This window comes from Globicephala melas, chromosome 1, assembly GCF_963455315.2.
Source record: "Globicephala melas chromosome 1, mGloMel1.2, whole genome shotgun sequence".
Lineage (NCBI taxonomy): Eukaryota > Metazoa > Chordata > Mammalia > Artiodactyla > Delphinidae > Globicephala > Globicephala melas.
In genome coordinates this window covers 70,074,805-70,101,570 of record NC_083314.1, presented here as the reverse complement: position 1 = coordinate 70,101,570, position 26,766 = coordinate 70,074,805, and the positions used below count along the sequence as shown (strand labels likewise).

Here is a 26,766-nt window from a genome sequence, read left to right as displayed (position 1 = left end):
TTCCGGTGTCATGGCGGCCCGAGATCCCGGCAGTCGGTGAGGCGGCTGCAGGCCCCTCCCTGCGGAGCCGCTGGTCCGGCGGGCGGGGATGTGACCGCGGGCCCTGCCGGCCTGCCCTGGGCGTCGCGTCAACTCCGTGTCAGCGCCCTCAGTCCGCACCGATGGCGGGATCCGGCTGCGCGTGGGGCGCGGAGCCGCCGCGGTTTCTGGAAGCCTTCGGGCGGCTGTGGCAGGTACAGAGCCGCCTGGGTAGCGGCTCCTCGGCCTCGGTGTATCGTGTGCGCTGCTGCGGCACACCCGGCTCGCCCCCCGGCGCTCTGAAGCAGTTCTTACCGCCGGGCACCACCGGGGCTGCGGCCTCGGCCGCCGAGTACGGTTTCCGCAAAGAGAGGGCGGCGCTGGAGCAGTTGCAGGGTCACAGGAACATCGGTAATAGCCGCTGTCTCCCTTCTCGTCTTGCTCAGGTCCCAGTCCAGGCATGCACCCCCTCTTGCAGCCTGGCGTTCCGTCTTCCGTCTTTCAGGCTGGACAAGTGGGTCTGGCCCTGTCCTTATCACCCGGTCCAGGGCCCTTTCCCGTCCCCCTTTCACTCTGCAATACGGTGGAGTTGGTGGTCTGCTTTGGCCGTAGTAGATGCTCAATAAATTCTGTTCTGATTCAGTTCTCGTTGGAGAATGCCGCACCTATTAGCACAGAGAATTATCTTCTCTAGTGAAAAGAGGCATATCTTTACTAGATTGTCATGTCTTGTACGGAAATGTTTAATCTTTGCACACCAGTGAAAAATGGGAAATATTTCTAGTACTTGTGACGTCAATGCTAATAACCCGTATAGGTGTTACTTGATACATATTTAGTATGGATTTGGGAGAAATGACTCCCAAATTTTACATAGTAGTCCTTATGGAAGTGTGAAAATTATACATAAGCACTTTATACTTTTACCCAGGTAAGACCATGTTTCATGATTCAGATATTCGGAATGTAAAATATGTGATGGTTACTGATGATTGATGTATGAAAACAGTTTTCATTGTTACTATACCAACAGAGAGCTTATAATTAGTAACGGCTTTGGTTAATAAAGAAATGTCTTATTTCCTGGCAAGCATGATCCATATTTAATTTGAAGGTGACCTTTTAAATATTACCATTTGGAGAAGAATTTCTTAACACTAGTGTTGCTTTTTTAGTTTTTTTTTTTTTAATTTTTTAAGGGTTGCTAAATGGTGTATATAACCCGGGTATTTAAGATGGAAATTTTTTGCAGACCTAAGGAGTTGTTGAATCTTTACAAGATTAGGTTAAAGTGTCATCTTGAAAGTCTCAATCTCTCCTTTTAATATTTAGATTATAGAGTGCTATTTTGGATCAAGAAACAGTCTTCAGTTTTGATTTTGCATGTTGTGACATTTGCCGTAAGAGTACTTAGTATTTGGATTTTTCTTTTGATCATTTTTGCTTGGCACCCTAAGTGCCTATTCACCCATCCCTGAGTGCTTGGGAAACACAATTTGAATTATTGTGCCATGTTTAATATCTTTGAATAGTAATCCGCTGTTGAAGGTCGTCCCATTTTATTAAAATAAAGTAACCCAGTTGCCCAAAAATCTTACTCATGGGAAAACTAAATTACAGTGGCTTGCTTGCTCATCAAAGTTATCCTTATCTAGACTACCCCAAATTTGTATCTACTTTAATGGTCACTTACTTGGAGTCTGGTTTTTAAAGTATTGTAATTCTTTTCTTTTTCTAGTGACTTTATATGGAGTCTTTACAATCCACTTCTCTCCAAATGTGCCATCACGCTGTCTGTTGCTTGAACTCCTGGATGTCAGTGTTTCGGAATTGCTTTTATATTCCAGTCACCAGGGTTGTTCCATGTGGATGATACAGCATTGTGCCAGAGATGTTCTAGAGGCCCTTGCTTTTCTTCATCATGAGGGTTATGTCCATGCAGACCTCAAACCACGTAATATATTGTGGAGTGCCGAGAATGAATGTTTTAAACTCATTGACTTTGGACTTAGCTTCAAAGAAGGCAATCAGGTAAGACATACTTTCTCTCCCCACCCCCTCAATGGTCTAAACAAAATATTTTTAAATAACAGAGGTGATTTAGTAGAGACTTAAGAGATATTTCTATGTAAAATACTGAAGTGCCTGGGGATGAAGCAAATAAGAATTTCATTGCCATAATCATTAAAAAGGGGTATATGTTTGGGTCAGGTAGGGGGAGCTAGTACAAGAGGGCTGTGGAATTATTAAAAGTACTTTACCTACATAGAAGGCTTTTTTTTCTTTGAGCATTTGGTTAATTGCTGAATTACTGTTACTAGTGTCTTCAATGTTGGGACTCTGTCTAATGGCAGAACTCATGTGACAGTTCTGGCAAATGCTCCATTCTCCATGGTTTATCAGCTCTTTGCAGCGTGTCCTTACTTATCAGCAGTGTCTGACAGGCAAGAGAATATCTAAAGAAATGAGCAGTTGTATGGAAAGTGTACAGCTTGCCTTTGAGAAGTACCCAGTTAATGAACCAAAGCATTGTGGTAGCCAGGGACTCAAAATTTTGACATTCGGTTTGGCAGTGGCTCATTGCACTTTCAGAGAGGTAAATACACTGGTTGGATGGAAAGTGGGCAGTTTTTGATTGGTTACAATATTTACTCATCTTCTTTAGGATGTAAAGTACATTCAGACAGACGGGTATCGGGCTCCGGAAGCAGAACTGCAGAATTGCTTGGCCCAGGCTGGCCTGCAGAGTGATACAGAATGTACCTCAGCTGTTGATCTGTGGAGCCTAGGAATCATTTTACTGGAAATGTTCTCAGGAATGAAACTGAAACATACAGTCAGATCTCAGGAATGGAAGGTAAACTCTACCACTGTTTTGCTTTGGGGCCCTTAATCCCAATGTAAGTGTACTCAGTTTATAGTGATTCTCTTTGAAGACACTGATTGCTTCATCTCCTCCATATTCCTCTTACTGTATTCATGTTACCTTCAATGCCATTCCTCACTCCCATAGCTACAGATGTGCTAGTGAGCATTGCATGCTCACTGTTTTTAGCTGAGGCCTGGTGTGTCGTAAGTGCTTGAATGAATGCATTTCCCCAAAGAAGCAACAGTGATTTGTTTAGTAAGGTAGTATTATATTCTAAAATATTACTAATATAGTACTATTCTATGAGGATTGTTAGAATGGATATTGGTTATTCTTTTACAAATGAAAACTTGGAGGCACAGATATGTAGAGCCACTAGCTCCAGATAGTACAACTGGGTGTTCTAGACCTGGGCCCCCAATTCTGTCCCTCCTACTCAGAAGTTCAGTGTTCTGTCCACAGTTCCACTCTGCTTCGTGTTTATTTGTATTCTATATGTGAACTATCCTGAGAAGGTGCTGCTAATAACATTGTTTCTTTGGGAACATGGGTTCTAAGTTCCAAACCTCTGACATAGGAATTAACCTTTCACATATTCATGAGTTAGGAATTAACTACATTATGTTTTCCAACATATTGGGGCTTTAATGTTGTGATGATATCAGTATCCTTTAGGTTAGAGGTTTGATAAACAGTACAATGTTTAGGAATTATTATTGGTTTTGATATTAAACAAGTATTTTTTTGAGCATCTAATGTATAGTGTGTGGCCATTATACCATACAGAGTTTTATTTCTTTTAAACCCCTAGTCATCTATACCTGGTGAAGCAGTTCTTGGAATAAATACTTTAATAGCCTAGTGGGTGTACCTAATGTTTACTTTTGGCAAAAAAAGTACTGCCATGTGAGTAAAACCAGTATCATTCTTTATCATTAGTACCCCAAACAGTCCGTTCTTTCTCTAGTGCTAATATAGATAAACGGATCAATTTTCTACATTTAGCTTTGACTAACTTTGAGCTCTTTGGACTATTTCTTCTTGAGCTAGCGCCAATCAGAACTAGATCACATTTGGGCATTTTTTTGGTGAAATTTAGAGGCATGATGTGTACTAAAGCATTCCCCATTATTTGTATCCTAGATATAAGCATCATTATTCTGTATTTTATCACTTTCTATAGAGGCAAAATTGCCGAATATGAACATAGGCTCTGAAGTTAAACCTCTAGGGTTTATATCTTCCCCCACCTCTAAGTTATTTATTTAGGTTTACTAAGCTATGGTTTACTTTCTGTAAAATGAGGATAACAGTGTTGAGGTTAAAAAAGAGATGATACCTAGTTCCTAGCATAGAGTGTGGCCTGTGGTATTAGGTGATGATGATGATATCGGGTCTTTTTACTCATGTACTCACTTCCACAGTACTCAGGGAGAAAATGTTATGTTCCACAAGGATTTAAGGTATGAATAATGTGACAGATGAAATTTTTAAATACTGTCCTGGTTTCTCTTTGATAGTTTATTTTATTTCTGTCTGAAAACCAGTTGAAGACTCATCATGAAGACACTGACTCACCTAGCACACATTTACTTTCTCATTTTGCATTAAACTACATTTCTGTGTGGTTGCTTTGGTATTTGTTTCTTTATTCATTCATCTGGTAAGTCTTCATAGAGTGTCAGGTACTGAGAATGGAGAAAAGATGTTCCTCTTCTCGAGAATTTTATAATAATGTACCAATCTCCTTCATTAAGATTGTAAGCTCTCAGAAGAGAGTGTTTTCTGTTGCATTTAATTTACCAAACCGTTCAGTGCTATGTGTCCAGTACTTAGTAAATACAGACTGAATTGAATAACCAAAGGAAGACTTTTCTCCGTCTTTTTAGGCAAACAGTTCTGCTATTATTGATCACATATTTGCCAGTAAAGCAGTGGTGAATGCCGCAATTCCAGCCTATCACCTAAGAGACCTTATCAAAAGGTATGTTACATGTACTTTAAGCTGGCTTTTTTTTCTGAATGGATTTATATTATTATTTCTGGTTTGCTTAATCATGTAGAACTTTTCCGTCCTTAGAATCAAAACTCTTTAGATATTCTGTACAGTCTAGCTTCTAATAAGAAAGCAATCAAGTTGTTTTACTAAATTTATTTTCAAAGGAGTGTTCTTTTTTCCTGGTGAGTACCAGGTATTAGGCTCTTCCTAGCAGTTATTCAGTGGAAGATAGATGATGGATCACTGTACCTTGGGCCTTTCGTAGCTCTGACAGTTCTATGTATGATAGAGAATAGGTGTTTATTAACTAAAGACTAAGTTTACTTTGGACTACCAAATAAAAGTTTCAAGTAAAGTAATTATATATTATACTTTAAATAATTACCATTGAAAACTCTGGGGACAGATACAGTGTTTTTTATTTAATTTTTAAATTGTTTTTTAAAATAAAAATAATTCCTGTCTTTAAAAATGTAGTGACATAAAATAGACTTTCTTTGAATTGACAAAACATGATTTCTGACAAATGGTTTAATTAAAAGGATGTGTAACCCTATTCTTAAATTTTCTCCAGACTGGCTTTTAAAGCTTCATTAAAACTGCTCATTAGTCCATCCTTCTACCCAGGAATGTCTGTTTCTCAGAGTAAACCTACGGCCATTCAGATTTGGTGGCAAGTTAGTCATGCCCTTATGATAGTCGTTGTCAAACGTATTTGAGAAAGCTGGTCCACGTGACTCCTGGGCCAGGTGTTGCTCTGCAGGGTGTTCTGATTAGCGTCAGTTATTGTAAGTGAAGGTGTCTGTTTTTATCTGGCATGATTGATTGTTTTATAAATCTTGGTGTCTAAGGAAATGACACTGCGGTTTTTGATCAGAGATAATTAAGTTACACATGTGTATATAATGAAATGAGTCAGGCAGTCATGGAGCTTTTTGCTTAAAGTATACAGATGTAGTGTTTTACCCTAGTGGTAACATCTTATGAAACTAGTACAATATCGAAATCAGGAAATTGACATTACAGTCCATGGAACTCACATCTCACCAGTTTTTTGTTTTGTTTTGTTTTGTTTTTTAACGCTTCAAATCATTTAATCCCAAATTATCAGTCACAGATACCAGTTTTTAAAGGATTAAAAAAAAAGACTGCTCCCCTCAAAACATGTCCTACTACAGTAAGCAGTTCTGTAAGTTAAAAAAAAAAAAAGTGTTTTAATAAAAGTGATAAATCATTCTATCTTTAGGATAGTTATATTCAACAAACCCACATATGCTTGATATCTGCATCTTACCTCCTAGGATCTCAAACTGTTTATTTTAGAAATAAAAACATGGGGAGAGGACAGTTCATTGTAAAATATGAAAAAGCAATGATTCAAGCATGTGAGTTTTTGCTTTATATTCCTAGCCAGAGCACAAATGACTGGATATTCTCATCAACACCAAGCTAAAAAAGAAACAAAAAACAAAACTGGAACCACCATGAAGACAACGCCACATTAAAATCTCTTTCTCTTGATACTTTCTGGCTTCCAGCTGACTGGATGAGTTTCTTCTGTAGCTCTATCATCCTCTCTGTACACTTTAATGGTTTTATCAACTTCAGCTGTTAATAACCGACTTTCAGACTGATCAAAAGCACAAGCAAATATTCCTGACTCACTATCCAAAGACCCAGGCTGCACTGCTGCATGAACTCTCTGGAAATTGTAGCCAGTTCTCCAGTCCCAAAGATGCATAGTGCCATTGTCAGCTTCACCAGTTTTGCTTGCACTTATTTGTGTGTGTGTGTGTCTTACAAATTACAGTAGTTTTAAATAGCTGTCAGTGTCTGATTGATACTAGATATTAAATGTTGCATTTTATATTGAAAAGAGGCAGTGTAAAATTATATAACGGATTTTAGGATAGAAGTCAAATTATGTAATGGATTCTGGGATAGACTTAAAAGTCTAATTGACCTTGTTATTTAAGCTTGAGGGGTTTGGTTTTATTTTGTTTTTAATAATACTTTTTTTTCCCTCTTTTCTACACGTAATACTAGATTTGGAAGCTATAGAAAATTGTGACAAGAAAAATAAAAATTATAAGCTCATTTTCTACTGTTACCACTTTGGTGTATTTCTTTTCAGTATTTTTCTTCATATTTTGTTGTGTATGCATGCAAATTATTTGAACTTTCTTTTTTTTTTTTTGTAGACTGAAACATAGATACTGAAAACAAATGTGTAGCTTAGTGAATGCTTAGGAATACTCTTGTATCCACTACATTCAGGTTGAGAAGTAGAACTTTACCAGCTACTCCTGAAGTCCTCTACGTACCCTATCCCAATCTCAAGCCCCTTCTTCCTCCCTAAAAGTAACCGCTACCCTGACTTTCATGGTTATTACTTCCTTGTTTTCGTTATAGTTTTATTACCTAAGTGTGCATTCCTAAACACTGTGGTTTAGTGTTGCCCTTCTATTAAAAAAAAACAAATCCCTTTTAAGTTTCATTTACTCTAAAAGGTCCCTTTCCATCTCCTACTCTCCCTGTTCCTTTGTTTATTTGTTGAACAGCCTGGGTTGTTGACTCAGTATAGTTGTCCACAGTCTGAATTTTACAGATTGTGTTATTGTAGTATAGTCTAGCATATTTCCCTATTTTCTGTAAATTGGTAGTTGTATATTTGTATCTAGAAGGTTTTTTTTTCCCAGACTGTAGATGGTATTCTGTTTTTTTATGTCAGCACATAATGTGGTCATCTCCATTTTATGTGTTAAGAACTGTTAATACTTAGTGCCTAGATCCATGACTTTGTTAAGGGTTGTAGAGTGGTGATGTTCTTATTATGTCATTTTCTCTTCATTTAGTTAAGACGAAATAAATGCTTGATTCTCTTGACTTGTTTTCATAATGAATTGATTCCCTGTCATCTTCCAAAGCAGACCATCCCCTTTTTGAAAGGTCAAAGTATCATTATTAACTAGTGAATTTAAATATATTTGGTATATTTCAATCCATTGCAGTTCTTATCCTAATTGAAGCTGAAATTATCCCATCTTTGAGGAATGTGAGCCTCTGCAAGTTGGTTTTGGCAGACCTTATTATCTGTAATAGTTTCATTTTTATCTGGTGTGGTAAGATGTTCCTAGTTCAAAGTACACATTTCCTGCCCCAGACCTGGAAGTAGCATTTCTCCAAGAAGCCTGGTTTCTTTTAGTAGGAAATGGTATTTTAAAAACCACAATCTGGGTATTAGGAATACTCACTGCTACTGGAGCGGTCATTGTTTCAAGGCCTATTAAGTGGACAGAGTTCATACCGATGTTTCCAATTTAAATTCAGAACCACAGTGTTTTTACTTCTTCTGTTTTACATCTCTTTCTCTTTTCTTTTATGTCAAGAATTCTGGTTCTTAAGGACAAAGAGAATGCCAGATTAGAATATTTCATAATTACTCATTTGCTTCATTCCACATTACACTAAAACAGTCTCAATAATAGTGGTATAGTAAGATTACTGAAAGCAGTTGTTTTTGCATATGCTTTTCCCATTCTTCCCTCATTTGAAAAAGTTATATCTGCATTGTCAAATTATATAGCTATTACATGCTATGCACTCTGTTTTCAAGCACTCTCATTTAATCTCAGTTCTATGTGTAACTAGATATTTAATGTTCATCACTGATCCTTGTGTTGATGTCTCTCTAGTCATTTTAGTTTACTGAAGCTTGTTCTCTTGATCATAGGATTAATATTCTTTGAGTTCTTACATGTTTTTTTCTTTTAACATTTTGTTTTCTTTTTTTTTCGGTACACGGGCCTCTCACCACCGTGGCCTCTCCCGTTGCGGAGCACAGGCTCTGGACGTGCAGGCTCAGCAGCCATGGCTCATGGGCCCAGCCACTCCACGGCACGTGGGATCCTCCCAGACTGGGGCGCAAACCCGTGTCCCCTGCATTGGCAGGCGGATCCTCAACCACTGCGCCACTAGGGAAGCCCTAACATTTTTCTTTTAAATACTGTTTTATTTATTTTTTAATTTATTTGTTTTATTTATTTATTTTTGGCTACATTGGGTCTTCGTTGCTGCACGTGGTCTTTCTCTAGTTGCGGAGAGCGGGGACTACTCATTGCGGTGGCTTCAGTTGTTGCGGAGCACAGGCTCTAGGCGTGTGGGCTTCAGTAGTTGTGGTGCATGGGCTTAGTTGCTCTGCGGCATGTGGGATCTTCCCGGACCAGGGATCGAACACGTGTCTCCTGCATTGGCAGGCAGATTCTTAGCCTCTGTGCCACCAGGGAAGTCCCTTGCATATTAATAATAGTTAAACTGTGCTTATTATACTTGAAAGTCTGTTTACCTGGGTATAAAAATCCTTAGCAGACACTTTTCTTGAGTGTCTTAAATTACAGTTGACCCTTGAACAACATGGGTTTGAACTGCAAGAGTCCATTTATACATGGATGTTTTACAGTAGTAAATAGTATGTTACTACATGATCTGCAGTTGGTTGAATCTGCGGCTGCAGTACCATGGATACAGAGGAACTGTGAATATGGAGGGCCAGCTATAAGTTATATGGATTTTACACTGTGGGGAGGGGGCATGCCCCTAACCCTGGAGTTGTTCAATGGTCAACTGTACTCTGTTTTCTTCTAGCATATAGTGTTGCTGTTGAAAACAGCGTGTTGATGACACTCTGTCTTTGTATTAAAAGTCACTTGGGGCTTCCCTGGTGGTGCAGTGGTTAAGAATCTGCCTGCCGGGCTTCCCTGGTGGCACAGTGGTTGAGAGTCCGCCTGCCGATGCAGGGGACGCGGGTTCGTGCCCTGGTCCGGGAAGATCCCACATGCCGCGGAGCGGCTGGGCCTGTGAGCCATGGCTGCTGAGCCTGCGCGTCCGGAGACTGTGCTCCGCAACGGGAGAGGCCACAACAGTGAGAGGCCTGTGTACTGCAAAAAAAAAAAAAAAAAGTCACTTGGTCTTTTGGCCTAGATGCCCTGAGGATGTCATCGTTTTCTTAAAAGTCTAGTGATTTTACCAGAATAATAGATTTTGATTTTTCTAGGGTCTGTATTCTCAGGAAATATGTAGTTTCAGATCTTTTTGTTTGTTTTATGAAAGTATTCTTAAGTTAGTTCTTAGTATTTGTTCCCTCGCTTTGTTTTTTTCCTTCAGGCACTCCCATTATATATATTAGATTTTCTTTGACTCTATTCAGTATTATCACTTTTTCTTGAATCTTTTTTTATTTAAAAATTTTTTCTCCTTTCTGCCTTGTTTGTCTTTAAGACATTATCTCTTGTGTTTATTCATCCTTATGTCTCTTCTAGCTTAAGCTTATTTTATGAAATTATTTTTTCCTTTTGTTTCTCCTGAGTTCTGTTATCTGATGTTTGAAATTTTCTAATTTGATTTATGTTACTCTTTCATATCTTGTATCTTTGTAAAAAATGCCTTTAGCTCATTTGAAATGGTAGGTTATAGTGTTCACCTGTGTTGTGGTCATGTCTTTCTTGCATGCATTCGTTGTCTGAGGGCAGTTATTTTGCAGTTCTCTTTTCTTGCGTAGTAACTTTGTTATAATACTTTTTATGTGGTTCATTTTTATATGAAATACATTTTCCTAAACTTACAGAACAAGGTGTAGCTTTTCTAACTACACAGGGCTCCTTCCTCTGTTGTTTTGTGTAATTTTTTTTGAAAAAGTGTTTTTTTTCTTCTCCTGAGATCTCATGGCTCTTCCCCTTCCCTGCTTTTTTCCTGGTGTCTTTGTCTCTTTCTCTCTCAATTTATTTACCCCATCAATGTGGATTCTCTTCCCAAGTTTTCTTTTCTTTGCAGGACTCTGCCCTGGAAGGGAGCTTCAGCTGGTTGGTTTTGAGAGGTTCTAGTGTCTAGATTACTTCAGCCCCCTCAGGTCTTACAGAGGACCCCTTGCATTCACTTGGAATTAGAATGTATAACCCCTGGTAGTTTCAGCTGCTTTTCTCAAATTGGCTAACTGTGCTTTCCAGTGAATACCTGTTGGTTCTTTGGGATTATTTTTTTCTCTGGTTCATCACATTAACTGTTATTTTTGTCTGCTTCCTTCTACATACATGCCAATGTGGTGCAAGTCCTACTGCTATTGATGGTTTCTCCCTAGCCTCTTGTATTTTGGAGTCTAGTGGGGTTACCTACTTTTGTTAGAGATGTTGTCCATAGATTTTTGATTTTGCTATCAAGTTGCTTTATTATTAGGGGGATTTGACAAGGCTCAAAAGTCATCGCACCTCTTTTTGTTTTTTTTTAATTGGATTACCCTAAATCTATGTCTAGCTGTTTTTCACTTAGTGTTACAGAGTGTGGATCACTTTCCCATGTTGTATTTATTAATCAAAAAGATTTTAAATTAAAATATATTATGTCTTAGGTATATATAATAATTTATTGAACTATTTACTCGTAAATAGCATTTTTTTTTGTAGATGAATGATTCAGTAAGTCATGCTAATATGATTAATGCTGTGGTGAACATTTAGACGTTTTTATTTTCTTTAATGGTTGCATTTTCAAAAGATTTGACAAAATTGTAAAGATACCTGTTTTTGTGTTTTAGCATGCTTCATGATGATCCAAGCAGAAGAATTCCTGCTGAAATGGCATTGTGCAGCCCATTCTTTAGCATTCCTTTTGGTAAGTTGTATACATCTTTATTTTTTTCTTGGTTATTTCACAATCAAATGAGACATCAGAACTAATTTGTATTCCCAAGCTCCTTTGCCTGGTAGTCGTCAATTTATTTGGGAGAGTTTACATTTAACCATGTTATAATGAATTTAACAGCCCCTCATATTGAAGATTTGGTGATGCTTCCTACTCCAGTGCTAAGACTGCTGAATGTGCTGGATGATGATTATCTTGAGAATGAAGAAGAATATGAAGGTCAGCGTTTCCTAAATTATATTTTAATGTGTCTTTCCTAACTGTGTGGAATAGTCATACCAATTCGTAAGATTCTCATATTTTACAAATTTATATAGTGAGGGTATTGAACTATATGATCTCTAAAGTACTCTCACTTTTGATTCCTGCTATAGATTGAATATGTCCCCCACCAAATTCGTATGTCAAAGCCCTAATCCCCAATGTGATAGTATTTAGAGTTGGAGACTTTAGGAGGTAATAGGGTTAGATTAGGTCTTAAACGTGGGGTCCTCATGATGGAATTAATGCCCTTTAAAAAAGAAGAGACAGGAGAGGTGTCTCTCTCCTTCCTCTCTTTTTTTCTTTTCTGTCTCTGCCATGTGAGTATACAGCAAGAAGGCAGCTGTCTACACCAGGCAACAAATCTGCCTGTACTTTGATGTTGGAATTCCAGGCTTCAGAACTATGAGAAATAAATGTCTGTTGTTTAAGCCACTCAGTCTGTGGCATTTTGTTATAGCGGTTTGAGTACACTAAAACAGTTCCTAAGGTCGTTTCAACTCTTACATCTCATAGGTCTTTACAAAATTAATAAAGAAGGCTATCTTTCCCAGCAACTTCTTTCTCCCTGTCTATTCTAGTCCTGCCCTAATCTTTCACTTCTCCTTTTAGCTCTCTTGTTTTGCTTTTAATAATTCATTCACTCAAGACATATTTACTGAGTATATACTTGCCACTGTGGAATTATTTCCTGACTTTAGTGTGATAGGGGAGACAGTTATATAAACAATTATAGTTTTGATAAATCTGAAGGTAGGGTAATGTACTGAGGCGGAGAGGAGGGGTATTTAACACAATCTGAGTGATGCATGAATGGGCATCTCTACAGAGGTAATATCTGAGCTCTGTTAGTAATTAGAATTGCTTGACTAAAAGTTGAGGTTGAGCTAAAAGTAGCTGAAAGACATAGAGATGAGAGAAAGTGTGTCATGTTCAGAGAACAGCAAATTGTTTGGTATGGCTGTATCTTAGGATATTTATTGGGGAACAGTCAGTTAAAGCTAAAGAGGTAGCCAGAATACAGATATCTAATGGACTTGTTTGCTGTGTTTAAGAATTTGGACTTTAATCCCACAGATAGTAATATTGGAATATAAACTACACAAGAGAACTTTGCATCAGGGGTAGAATAGTCCCTGGCTTCTGATAAGTACTCAATAAATATTTGTTCTTTGTTAAATGTAATAAAGAGCCATTAACATTTAAACTAGGAGAGTGATATAGTCAAACTTGTGTTTAATAAGAGCATTCTGGAAGCAGAGTGATGAATGGACTAAAAATCAGGACCAGGGGCTTCCCTGGTGGCGCAGTGGCTGAGAGTCCGCCTGCCGATGCAGGGGACATGGGTTCATGCCCCGGTCCGGGAAGATCCCACATGCCGCGGAGCGGCTAGGCCCGTGAGCCACAACTACTGAGCCTCCGCGTCCGGAGCCTGTGCTCCGCAACGAGAGAGGCCACAACAGTGAGAGGCCCGTGTACCGCAAAAAAAAAAAAAAAAAGCAGGACCAAACATAAAAATATTAATTGCTTAGTATTAAACATTTTCTTTGTGGAAAATTAAACCATTACAGATAAAGCTAATTTTACCATACTATCTCTTGTAAGGGTAAATCAGCTCTATATAGTTATCTGACAAATGAAACAAACATAATTTCTTTGAATCTGTGACAGTTGTAGGAATCTCCAGTCTCTACTTTTTAGGATGCCTTTTTATCTGAAAGAATAGTCTTGCCCTCAGCATTGTTTTAATCAGGTCCTTATGGTAAAGTAGTTCTAAATAATTTCGACATCTAATTCAAATTACTACTTAAGTCCTTTTTTTTTTTTGCGGTATGCGGGCCTCTCACTGTTGTGGCCTCTCCCGTTGCGGAGCACAGGCTCCGAACGCGCAGGCTCAGCGGCCATGGCTCACGGGCCCAGCCGCTCCGTGGCATGTGGGATCCTCCTGGACTGGGGCACGAACCCGTGTCCCCTGAATCGGCAGGCGAACTCTCTACCACTGCGCCACCAGGGAAGCCCCACTACTTAAGTCTTTTAAGTCTGTCTACCTACTGTACTTAATTCTGTCTCCTCCTAATAATTTTTATTGCTGTAAAAGTCAAGCTTGGACTTCCTTGAATAAACGTTAGGGTAGACTGTACTTACTCTTTTCTGTGTATATTGCTATGCAACACCTTTTTTCTACTTCTAAATACATTGAGCATTGAAATGTTTAAATGTTGCTCTTAAATCTTACTGTTTAAGAGTCTTATGTGAACTAAAGTGCAACAGACGATATAGTACCATTAAATGCCTTGTTAGTTCTAATTAGCAAGGTCATCTTCAAATAACACTAGTTTTAGGTAAGTTTGCCTTGCTAGAAATCATAAGTGTTAGGACAGCTGTCTTGTAATCTTGATGGTGGTGGGGAAGAAGTTAGATTCAGACCTTCCACTTTAGACCAAAATAAATTGCAAATCATGTACAGGTTAGAGTTTAAAGCAAAACAAAGAAGGGAGGGAGTAAAACAGGGAAAAAAGAAAAAGAAAGGAGAAAAGGAAGGAAGGATGGAAGAAGGGCAGGCAGGAAGGAGAGAATAAAGGAAAAAAAGTTGAACTAAAAAATCATGGGAGATTAAAAATATTTATATTCTTGGAGTGGGGAAGGCCTTTTACTAGTCTGGCACAAAACTCCGAAGAGGTAAAATTTTAATTCAACAAATTTTACCTTGCATAAACCACCAAAGACAAAATATTTACAGCTCCTATCACAGAAAGAACCCCTATAAATCAAGCCAGTAGATAATGGGTAGAGGATACAAATAGACAATTTATATGAAAGGATGTACAATATATCTCACACACATATTTCATTCTCATTTATTGAAATGTTAATACCATACTATGATATCTTTGTTACCTATTACATTGACAGTGAAGAAAATATATGAAAACCCTCCTGTGAGTGAGGTACAGGAAAACATATTCTCATACATCCCTGGAGAGAGTTTAAGTTGGTGAACCTTTATGAAAGGCAAATTGGTAACTCTAACAATTACAAATTCATATCAATTTTGACCTAGCAATTCCATTTCTAGAAAGTTAATTTAGAAATACACAAGTGAAATGAGATATGTACAAGTTTATCTATTGCAATATTGTTTATAATGGCAAAAAGCTTGGGAATAGTTTAATTATTCAGCAGTAGGACACATTAGAGAGTTTATCAACCATGTATAGAGTGAAATACTACACAGCCATAAAAACAAATGAGAAAATTTCATGTAATGATATTGAAAGATCTAAAAATGTAATGTTAATTTTAAAAAAGCAAGATTGGAACTTTTTACTTAAAGCATATATGATCATGTTTGCTTGTATAAGCTTATAAGATTTATGGAAGGATACAGAAGAAACTGATAATGTTTATTGTCTTCAGGGAGAGGAACAGAATGACATTTTGGAAAGTGGGAAGGAGACTATTTTTTTGGATTTCGAGTCACTTGAATGTATTAACTATTCAAAAAGAATTAAAATATAAAAAGAATTATTAAATGCATTGAATTTCTATTGTTCTTAACTTAAGCTTAATTTTAGAAGTTATATAAAATGACCTCATTACTTAGATATGGATTCCTGAATTCTTTAATTTAAAATATGAAAATAATGAATGCTCATTAATTACATCTGATTACTGTTGTGTTTATTAATAACCAGATGTTGTAGAAGATGTAAAAGAGGAGTGTCAAAAATATGGTCCAGTGGTATCTCTGCTTGTTCCAAAAGAAAATCCTGGCAGAGGACAAGTAAGTGAATATTTTCATAATTCCAGAATGATTCAGAGGTTATTAAAATCCTGTACAAAATGTTTTAATTTTGTAGAAAGATGTACACAGAATGTTGCTAGGGATTATGAATTTTGCATTATGGCTGTTTTTATTTTCTTGTACTTTTCACTTTTTCCAAAAGTTCTATAATATGCATGTACTTTTTTATCTGTTAAAATTTGTTTTTTTAAAATATTAACCTACTTTTAAGCCATTATATACAGGCCAGCTGAATCATACGCTAATTTAGGTCAGGGTCAGCTACAGAAATATTTGGCCCAATTTTGTTCTAATTAAGTATAGTTAGGAAACCATTTAGGTTAGATTCTGATTGTAATAGAATTATCAGTGATAATTTAAACAACGAAAATACACTGGACTGAGAATCCTGAAAGCTGAGTTCCAGTTTCAACTTGACTAGTTTTGTGATGAACCATAGTTTTTACATCTATAAAATGTATAGGCTAAAACTATGATCACAGTTTCTAAAGAAAACTCTGTATCCTAAATTAAATCTTTCTTTTATCTGTAGTTTTTTTTTATTTTTCAGAAAACAGAATATTTTTTACTCTAAGTGTTTCTCAACCTCAACACCACTAACATTGAGCTGGATAATTCTTTGTTGGGGGAGCTGTCATGTACATTATAGGATGTTTAGCAGCATTCCTGGCCTCTACTCACTAGATGCCCTCCCTCCACCCTCCTCCTCAGTTGTGACATCAAAAATGTCTCTAGACAGTGCCAAATGTCCCCTGGTGGGTGAAATCACTTCTGGTTGTAGATTTTGTTTTTCATGGTTCAATATTATGAAAATTCTTGGCAACTGAAAAAAAAAAACAAAAGAAATCTCACTCTAGTCTTAGTGAAAAGTTATTGCCAGTCTAGTAATAACGGCACTTACCTCATTCAGTGTCAGGAACATACTGAATACATCATTGCTGCTTATTTATTCAACCAGTATTTATTGAGCATCTGTTATTTTCTAGGCACTGGGATACAACAGTGATCAAAACATAAAAGAATATATAGTGAAAAGTGCTATGGGGAAAAAGAGATTGGAGAAGAGATTTAAAGAGTGCTGTGGAGGGGTGGATTGCAGTTTTAAATAGGCAGGTGAGGAAGTACTAGTGGATTACACTTGAGTCAAAATTTGAAGGAGGTAAGGAAGAGAATTTCAGCAAAGAGAACAGCAAGTTCCAAGGCCCTGAGTATTCCTGGTAGGTTTGAGGAGGTCAGTGTGGCTATGCAGAGTGAGAAAAATGGGGAGTAGTGGGAGATTAGATCAAGGAAGTATGGGAGTGTAAGGGACAAATCAAGTAGAGTGAGCCTTGTAGGCCTTTGAGATAACATTGGCTTTTACTCTGAATGAGAAGGGAAGGTATTGGAAGATTTTGAATTGAGGACTAATGTGATCTGACTCGATATTAATCTGAGTGGTCAAAATAGAATGGGAAACACAGCATAGAGAAACAGTGGGAGTATTTTCAGGGGAGAAGTATCCATCTTTAAGATGATATGAAAAAAATAAGTCTTTATGAGCAAGAAGACATTTGCTTTATCACCAAAAGAAATAAGAAGCTTCTACTGATATTCACTGGAGAGTGAAAGCAACTTTTGATAAACTCTTAGAATCACAGATTTAACTTCCTTGGGTTATTGAAAATGTCTGTTGCCTAGTTGGTAAAGCCAGTTTGACTATTTCAGTTCAAATTAACATGTTATTTTTTTTAAGGAATATTAAAAAAATACTGGAAAGTAGACTATGGGATGCATCTTACAATTATAAAAGTGGTCAAGATTAAAATGATAGAACTCTAATATAATTATTTAATTACATAGTAAGTTATAAAATATGTTTCCTCTTTATTTAGTTCAGAATTATATAATGTGTAAAATTATAGGTTATCTATGAAGCAAGGAATCTGATAGAAAGCTTGGTATTCCTTCTATAATTGCATGTCTACTCATTTATTGAACTTTGGTGTATGGATTTTGGAGTAATTATGAATCAATTTTAAAAAGTCAGAAAGAGCTTCATTTTTCTCACTGGACATCATGTAATCTTCCTTTTGTATTTAGTGAAAAAGTATGTATTGCTAGAAACTACAGCTAAGCACATTTTTTTTGGTAAGAAAAGGAGATATAAAATATTAAGTATATCTAAGGTGAAAAGATGAGCATCAATTTTTAGCGCTGGATGGTCTCTACTTTGTGTTCAAGAGTAATGCATAGCTTAAAATGTCATAGAATGGAAGAGACAAAATCAGTTCTACCTGTCCATTTTACAATAAATATGAATTCAGAAAATCCCATCACAGGCCAAAATATCCTAGGTCTAATGTCACACATCATCCTTAACAGAAATATTTGCATGAGACAGGGAGTGACCAGTCATAGGCAGGGCATGGAGCTTTGTTTATCAATGAAGAAACAGTCCATTAAAAAAAGTACTGTATTTGAAATTGCTTCTTTTTATGCCCTGAAGGTTTTTATGCCATTTGGTAATAACTTTGCTTCGTCAGCTGGGAAAAGGGCTCCTATGAAAGGGGAAATGAAAAGGAATAACCTGCCTGAACTTCTAGGTAGATCCAGTTTTAGGAAAAGGTACAAATGAAAGTTAAGAATTTGGAAGTTGATGTCCTTAAAACTGTCTATTCTTGCTTCCACTTTGAAAGTCTCTGAGTGTCCTAGGATGCTCGCACCTCAGTTTGAAGAATATATATATATATATATATATATATATTCATATATATATATATATATTTTTTTTTTTTTTTGCCGTACGCGGGCCTCTCACCGTTGTGACCTCTCCCGTTGTGGAGCACAATGCGCAGGCTCAGCGGCCATGGCTCATGGGCCCAGCCGCTCTGCGGCATGTGGGATCTTCCTGGACCGGGGCACAAACCCGCGTCCCCTGCATTGGCAGGCGAACTCTCAACCACTGCGCCACCGGTGAAGCCCTGAGAATATCGATGTAACAAATGAGGCATACAACTGAGGAGGGAAGGCAGTTCTTTTCCTGGCTCACGTATTTACGGGTAACTGAGGACAAGTCATTTCAAGTCATGTCGCCTCCCTGTAACTTTTGCTTTAGATCATCAGAAAGAACTAATAAATTATTATGCTATTTCGTTTACCTATGGGAAAGGAAATTACCTAGTTTTAAACCTCTTCCTTGCTATAGTTGTGGCTTCTGCAAATCTTCTTTGAGACACTGTCAAAATGTCATTGTTCTCTGGGCTGTTCAGCCCTGTCTTCAGCAGATGTCTAGCACTATTCAGCACTCTTTTATGAAACTGACAAAAGGATGTATGTTTTGATGGAATTTTTCAGAATTGAAATGAGTTCTAAGGAAGTATTCTAAACTTTGCTGTTCAAAAATGTGGTCCCTGGACCAGCAGCATTGGCATCACCTGGAAGTCTGTTTAGAAATGCAGAGACTCAGGCCCCACCTTAGATCTACTGAAGTAGAATCTGCATTGTAACAAGGTCCCCAAGTGATTCATATATATATATATATGTGTATGTATATATATGTGTGTGTGTATATATATATGTATGTATATATATATATGTGTGTGTGTGTATATATATATACACAGACACACATATATATACACACACACATTAAAGTTGGAGAAGCACTGTTCTAAAACAATGTTGATAAAAATGAAGTTACTTTGTTTTCTCTGTCCTCTTACAGGTCTTTGTTGAGTATGCAAATGCTGGTGATTCCAAAGCTGCTCAGAAATTACTGACTGGAAGGATGTTTGATGGGAAGTTTGTTGTGGCTACATTTTACCCACTGAGTGCCTACAAGAGGGGATATCTGTATCAAACTTTGCTTTAATCAGTAACCTAAGGACTATTTCCTGTTTCTCCTCTTCTGTTTCCTGGGTTATTGTATTCTACATCTGAATGCAGAAGTACCCCCTTATCATTTTAAGGGAATACTTTGTATATTTATTCCATGCTACCGACGTGCAGCCATTGCTCAAGCAGTGACTGCATTGCAGACATTTGGCACTGAGTAGGACAAGACCTCTCAGCTATACATTGAGGGGTTTTAGAGCATCCATGTGGGCAACCTGTTTTTGTGCAGTAGGGCAAGTGCTGCTCTCCAGTACGTAACCTAAAAATATATTAACTCTTTCATGTGATCATGAAGCAAGGATGAATAATATCATGTTGTAGTGAATATTATGAACAAATTTGTTAGAGTTGGTGACATCACTTACAGATTATTCCCTTATGTTGTCAGAGGGGTCTTCCTTATTGATATCTGTAGTTGGCACTGGATGCTCTCAGTAATGTTAAGTAATTGTTAAGCAGCAATTCCCTACTGTGTTCTTAACACTGAGTTACGAATTTTTTTAAAGGAGTACTGTAGTACTGAATATTCCTTTAAAGAAACTGCAGTGAGCCTATCTACATTTTTTTTTTAATTAAGGCTTTTAAAATAGGAAGCTAATGCTTGATCTTGCACAATTTTTATGTCCGGTATGTATGCTCGAGTGAGTGTGCAGGTGTGAAAGATTAGAGAAAATTTGAGTAGCTTTCTTTATAGTGTGAATCTTGTGAATTAATACAGTCTATGCCCATCTCTTCCCTACCTGTTTAATATCTGTAAGATTTAGGATACAAGTTTTTTGGGAGTCGGTCTGTCTGATAGAGTGAAATGAGAAAATAGTTCATTCCTGAGAGGCCCAGAACACACAAGTCTAAACTGGGTTACATTGAAACTCTCTTAAAGTGAGAAAACTCTTGTAAAAGTTTTGGTACACATAAATTGCCCCTTTTTTCAGTCTGCTTTAGACCCTGCATTAGCTCATCTGTTTTGTACTGAATCTTCTAGGATCACTGTAAAATTTCTCAAGATAGAGTTCTGTCTACTATGATGAAAAATTGACTTGGGTCAGAAAGAAAGAATTAGTTGTTCAGCGAAGGGAAAAGGAAAAAAAATAGGCAAAGGGTGCATAGTCAAGGATTATTTGTTTCTTTCTTTCTCTCTCTCATCTCCCTCCCACTCCTTCTTTTCCTCTTCCCCCATTCTTTACCTCTATCCTTAGCTGAAGAGACGTTAGAGGAAAGCATCCTAGGTGGTCAGGTGATCTGACTTCTGATTACAAGGAAGTTAAGAAAGGTGTAGCTATAATAAGGTAGAAATAGAAAAGAAGAAAAACTTACGAAGAATTCTTAAAAAGATTCATAGCAATCTAATGTGTCCCCCAGTAGAGGAAACTAGTATTCGTGAGTTCACGGGCACAGGTTGACTACATGGTTTCAGGAATTATAATTATGGATTCCTCCCACTTTACAGTAGATTGTCTTCAAAGGTTTAAATCTTAGGAAACCTTTATAAAGCACTGATTATACAAAAAAAGAAAGGTATACAGGTTATGAATTTTTTGTTTTCTTAACTAAATGAAAAATTTATTTATTTATTTATTTTCCTAAGGAAAAAGCTTTTATATCTTTCCCTGCTGGAAGCCTCCTCATATAGTCTTCCCTTGTGTGTGCCATGCAGGTTATTGAGAGCCCAATTAAGAATTTACGTCTTAGAGGATGAATTATTTTACCCTATTCAGACAATTACCATTTGATATTTTAGTTATTCACAGTCACCTAATTATTCAGGACTCTCCTTAATATTTGTTATGAAGCCAAATTTGGTATAATGAATTGCCAAAAGATCTGTGGCGTGACGCCCAAGGGAGAACTGTAGAGTAAGCTTCTAATATGTGCCCTTAGAAGGAAGAGCTATTATTTTTCATTTTGGCCTTTTCAGAGGTTGATTAGCTGGTTTGGTTTCAAATAAAAATTCAAGAGAGTATTGTGGAGACCAAAGCTTTCCTAAAACATAAACGTTTGGATGGTAGCAGCTTCCATGGTGATGAAAAACACCAGGTCTTTCCATACATACTGATGAACACAGAATGCAAATGAATTCATTTTAAGGGCAAGTATTCTAGGTTAGCACATATACCTTTCTCATTCTCCCTCCCCCAACTACCACCAAAAAGGAAAACCTTACAAATAAACTGCAGGTAGGCTTCTAAGCTTAATGTTGCAGTATGCTGCTAACATCTTGATGCTGAATTTCACAGCATTCTTTGATCGTCTTCTTATTGCTGATGTATTCATGCATATATGTAGTGTTTAACACTGTAGAATTTTATTACAGAAGATGCTAACTAGATTTTAAGGGAGCTGAGGGAATAATTGATAAGCCTAAGTAACCATGCATCGAATTAAATATTTTATATTTAAGCCACAAAATTGAATGGAGGTGCCTCCTTTGATTTAAATTGTTATTTTATAGCTCTTAGCCCATTACTACCAAAGATGACATTTGCAGATTCTCCCTCCCTCTTCTGATATTATAAGAAGTTTAATCTTGTTATCTTTTTTAAACCTGAACCAAATATTGAATGATGCAATTTTCATGATCCTTTAGGATGAAATATATACACAGAGGTTTTGATTCCTTGAAGTTTTAAAGACAGAAATTTTCTTTTTGAGAGGTAGGGTAAACATGTGAGGGTTCATGTCACTTAACCCCTACCATTTTGGGAAAATTTTATCTCAGGTAGTTTTTCTTTCCCTAAATTAATGTCTGTGCTTCCTTCCCTCTTGCCTTCCAGTTTCTTCCTTATTCCATGGTATTTTCATGGTACATTTTTGTCCCAGAAAAGGCATGTAAATTGATAATTCTATAGGAAATCTTTGGTTCTTTGGAAACATATTTGGAGGAGGTCGCTAGTTGGCTACTTTCAAAACTTTAATGCTGTATTTAGAGAAGAATAAGTAGAGTTGGACACCTCAGTGAAAGATAGCACTGCTAAAAGAAACTATTTGCTGCATTTTAAAGGAGTAACAAAATGAGCCTCTTACAATAAGAGATTGCATTTATTATTACTGAATGTCTTCCTTGTTTTGTGGCCATCAGTATAGAAACTCTTCAGAGAAAAATTCCCTCTCTGCTATTCCTTGAGCCAATACTAGGCTTCTTTTAGAACAAAACCATAATATAGTTTTACTCATCCTTCTCCCTGTTTTCATTGAGACAAGTATTGCCTTCTTTTTGGTATTCCAGCTGCTAAATAAAGAGGGCTGAGCTATGTTAAATTAACCTTTTTAAAAAATCTCTCAATTCTTATTTAACTTGCCTTCTAGATTCATATTGCTTGTACTTATATTTTAACCTTTGAACAAATTTATTATAAGGAATGCTGCCAGAAAGAGTGCTGCCATGTAAAGGAAGTTGAAGAAACTATGAGCATAAGGTTTGTTTCTGTCTTAGTACACTGGGCTTTCACCCTGGTAAGGGAATCAGTTACCTTTATGGAATAAATTATAGTCAGAGTTACAATACTCAGATGCTGTTTTATGGCTCACTTGAGTTATTTCTCAAATGCAGGTAACTGGCATTTTGGCATCATTATCTTTTTAGGCTTATATTCTGACCTTATAAAATTAGGCCTATCTTACCTAATTTCTACTATTATACTTGGCAGCATGACATTTTATTTTTTATAGTTTAATGAAAATCAGCACCATAGTAACTGATGATAAGTATAATAACATAGTTACTGGGTGAGGGAGTGAGGGAGACACTCAGTAACCACGTGTTTTACCTGGACTTTTATGCAAAGGTACGTGCTAGGTGGCTTTATTCAGGTAAGTGTAGAGATGGGATTGCATCATGACTTTTAGTCTGGTGGATGTGTAGACAGTCAAAGATTTAAGCAAGTGCCTTGTGTTTCCTGGAAAATATTAAAACTCATTTGGGTGAAAGCTTCCCAAATGATGATAATTATTGCTCCTTTGCCTTTTCCTTGGAATAACTTTTGGATTGAGTCACTTAATATAAAACTCCAAAATTGCCTGGGTTTGCCTTTTTTTATATGTGTAAAACTATTCATATTTGATTTTTTTTCCCCCAATATTACATATAATGGAAAGCCAGAGTTATCTGGCAGAATCAAATTCTTCCTTGGATCTAGTTACATTTTTAATATTAGCTTCCTTCTTCAAATCTTATTACTCTAGCTCTGATAAAATTTATTTATTTCTTGTCAAGTGTGGTCACAATACAGACCAGCCTTTGGTCACAATTAGCTCAAAAGAATTTCCATTTCTTCTTAAGGTGCTCAATAAATCACCTTTACTTTGAGATGTTAGCCTTTTCAGGTTAGTATTATTTTCTGTCTTTCTCAATGAATATAAGACTGTTGAATCTCTGTGATATGGAATTCATCTGAGCCTCTTATGGTATATTTGGGTAAGTTATATTTTCTTAGTTATAGAGGAACATGGATGTTTTAGTTTTTGAAGTACCCCAAATTTTAAAGATTTTGTTTTGTGTTAGGTTAACTGCTTCTCTACCTGACACCACAGGGTGTATCATGTTTGTTATCTTAGCCACCTCCCCTTCTCCAGTGTCTTTCACTGCTTTTTAAATTCACACAGTGAATGACCAATAGATTTACACAGTGACATGCAACTGACAAGTACTTATGGGTATTTAAGAAGGTAAACAATTTTAACTGTTTTTTCTGCAATTTTATAGGAGAAATGGGCTGTAAAAGAAATATCTATAAACCAGAGAGCATTTAGGAAATTGTTTATTTTATAGGTGGTCACGAAGGTGATCTTCAGGATATCAGATGTATAGTTTACACAATCTTTGTTCTCCTGATATGAAGTTTTTATTCATTTTCCTACAACTCAGCACTTTTGTTGTCCCTTATACTGTTTAGAACGATTAATGTTTTATTTGCTTTATTTGTGCTTTTCAGAGAGTTGTCATAATCATGGCAGTTATGTTTGTGACACCATAAATGCTGGAATTCATGGGAAATGTATCAAATGATTGCCTGAGTGTTATATCCCTGAGTAGCTGTCAAAATATCCTAAAGAAAATTGATTTTCTTTTTGAAAGTCATGTATGTTTTATGACCTAGCTTTGTGGTATTTTAATTTAAAAGCAAAGAGAAGCTTTGTGTCTTATTTTGCCTTATATGACCGTTGATCCTTGTTGTGTTGTGCAGAGAAGAGCTTCTTTTGCTATACTACTTTGTATAATGAAAATAAGTCACATTCTGAAGAAAAAAAAACCCAAAACTGGAATTGTCAAAATTTTTGTTCCTTTTTGGGAAACCCGTATGTAAACATCAGAGCTATTTGTTATCATAAACTCTTGATTGTCAGCAAGAGAATTATTCATAGTCACTTCTATCCCAGGGTGGAATTGCCTTCCCCTTCTAAGCTCTCTCCTTAATAGTATTCATGATGTCAGGACAGTGAGTGTGTAAAAGCAAATGTAGTGAGGTGTTCTAAATCACACATCCAAAATCATGCATTTGTGGTCTCAGAAGTCTTTTCAGTTATTTGAATTATCTATAGCTGTGTTATTTTATTAGCATGAGTTGTCAGAAGTCTGCCAAATTTAAGAGTTAAGAAGAGAAAGGTAAGTGATAAAAATAGAGAGATGAGGGGAGGAAAATAGCTTCCTTATTGGTGTTATTAATTGTTCATATAGTTTATGACCTAAAAATGATATTTATTTTTAAAAATCCAGGTTTGGTACCTGTAACATAGAAATGTTGCCGTTTCTACACATTCCTCATCATTGTTTCCCCAGAAAATTATTTTAAGAGTGTATGAGATCAGACTAAATATCCATATTCAGTTTGGTCTGATATTTTAAAATACATATTTAAGTTAAACTCCATCTTTTGTGTATTTGGTATACATCAACACTTATGCAAATCAAGAATCAGAAAGAAACGGGATTAGCCATCTCCTTATTTACCTTTGTACAGTGGGTACAGTGGGTGGCATTAGTATGCACTAGCTGCAGTGTTATATAGCACCTTATGAAGTAAATAGTGTTTATTATAATAAAAAAAAAGTTAAGCTGCATCTCTGTAGAATATTTACTTTGCAGAGTGTAAAGCTGTCATATCTATTTCCAGTAGGATTTAACTCCTTCATTCTTAATTTTTTTGAAAAAAAAAATCTTCAGTAATTTAACATTCCTTTATATCCTCTTAACAGTGGCAAATCTGGGGTAGAAGGGATTTTTTTTTCCCCCAAAGGGCTCCATCTTTGTTATCTTTTGGTCACTCTTTGAAATCCAGTTATGATTAATAGATTTTTAACAGTTTATGGCTTCCCATATCAGCACTGGAGTGGCTGGTTGTGAATATTAAAACCTACTACTATTTTCCCTCAATAACATGTAATTGCTATGTTTTTGATTAGAAGGTATGGTTAGAAAAAATGTGAACGATCACTTAAACCAAAGCCAGTTATAAGGAGTATTCTCTCCTGTTGGTTTACCTTCACCTCAGAACTACAAGAATATTACAGTACATAGTGCAGAGTTGTCTGTAACATTTCTACCAGTTGTTTCAATAGCATATTGGTCTTGGCATTTCTTGGCACTATGGTTCTCTGTTCTTGGTGATGTCTTACTATTTTGTGATTTTTTTTTTTAATAACTTAAGTGGGACTATAAATGTAGATGTGTATCAGTACCAAGAAGTTCTTTTCTCAAATCCCTATATTTCTGATTTCAAGTCTTTTAAACCTGTTTTTTCTTGCTGAGTAGCAAAGAACTTTTATTTTCCACTTTCCTATATACCTAAAAAGTATGGACACTGCGTTTCAATTAATTGTACTGCATATAGTTTTTTGCTGCAAACGTTATCTGTAAACACAATTGCCTTGTTCAGTTTTGTTGTAAACTGACTTACCATAAGATGCACTGTTGATACGCTTTCTGATGTGTGTTTGTTTGATAAGGGTGATAAAATAAAGCTTAAAAATAAAGGAATTGCTTTTTTATTTCAAATATTTCTGTATTTAGTATAAATATTCAAGTTTAGGTAACAGGTAAGTATACTTAGTCTACGATTTCATTTTTACTGAGAGCTACCATTGAAAAATTTCCATGTAGCTTCATTCATTCATTTCTAAAGAATGTGATTTTTCATCTTTGAAAATAGTACCTCAAACTGACAATACTGAAACATATATTTTTTTTTGGAATAAATGTTCTTGATAATTTAGAAACAGCCTTGTCTCAGGAAAAGAACCAGAATTCATAGTTGG

General features: G+C 36.4%; 1 protein-coding gene across 1 annotated transcript; it reads left to right on the top strand.

Annotated features, from left to right (window-relative positions):
• On the top strand, nt 1–26,488 carry UHMK1 (U2AF homology motif kinase 1). Its single transcript, XM_030847443.2, has 8 exons — nt 1–429; nt 1,757–2,049; nt 2,684–2,875; nt 4,777–4,871; nt 11,473–11,549; nt 11,700–11,798; nt 15,536–15,624; nt 19,349–26,488. Exons 1-8 carry the CDS (start codon nt 162–164, stop codon nt 19,493–19,495), a joined length of 1,260 nt encoding a protein of 419 aa, XP_030703303.1. The 5' UTR covers nt 1–161; the 3' UTR covers nt 19,496–26,488.
• The last annotated feature ends 278 nt before the right edge of the window (nt 26,489–26,766 follow it).

What these genes read in the sequence shown, in the direction of transcription:
- UHMK1 (XM_030847443.2), top strand. Translation starts at nt 162, where the DNA reads ATGGCGGGATCCGGCTGCGCGTGGGGCGCGGAGCCGCCGCGGTTTCTG. An exon ending in GCAGGGTCACAGGAACATCG is followed by an intron (nt 430 to 1,756) that starts GTAATAGCCGCT and finishes TTCTTTTTCTAG; the next exon opens with TGACTTTATATGGAGTCTTT. An exon ending in AAAATCCTGGCAGAGGACAA is followed by an intron (nt 15,625 to 19,348) that starts GTAAGTGAATAT and finishes GTCCTCTTACAG; the next exon opens with GTCTTTGTTGAGTATGCAAA.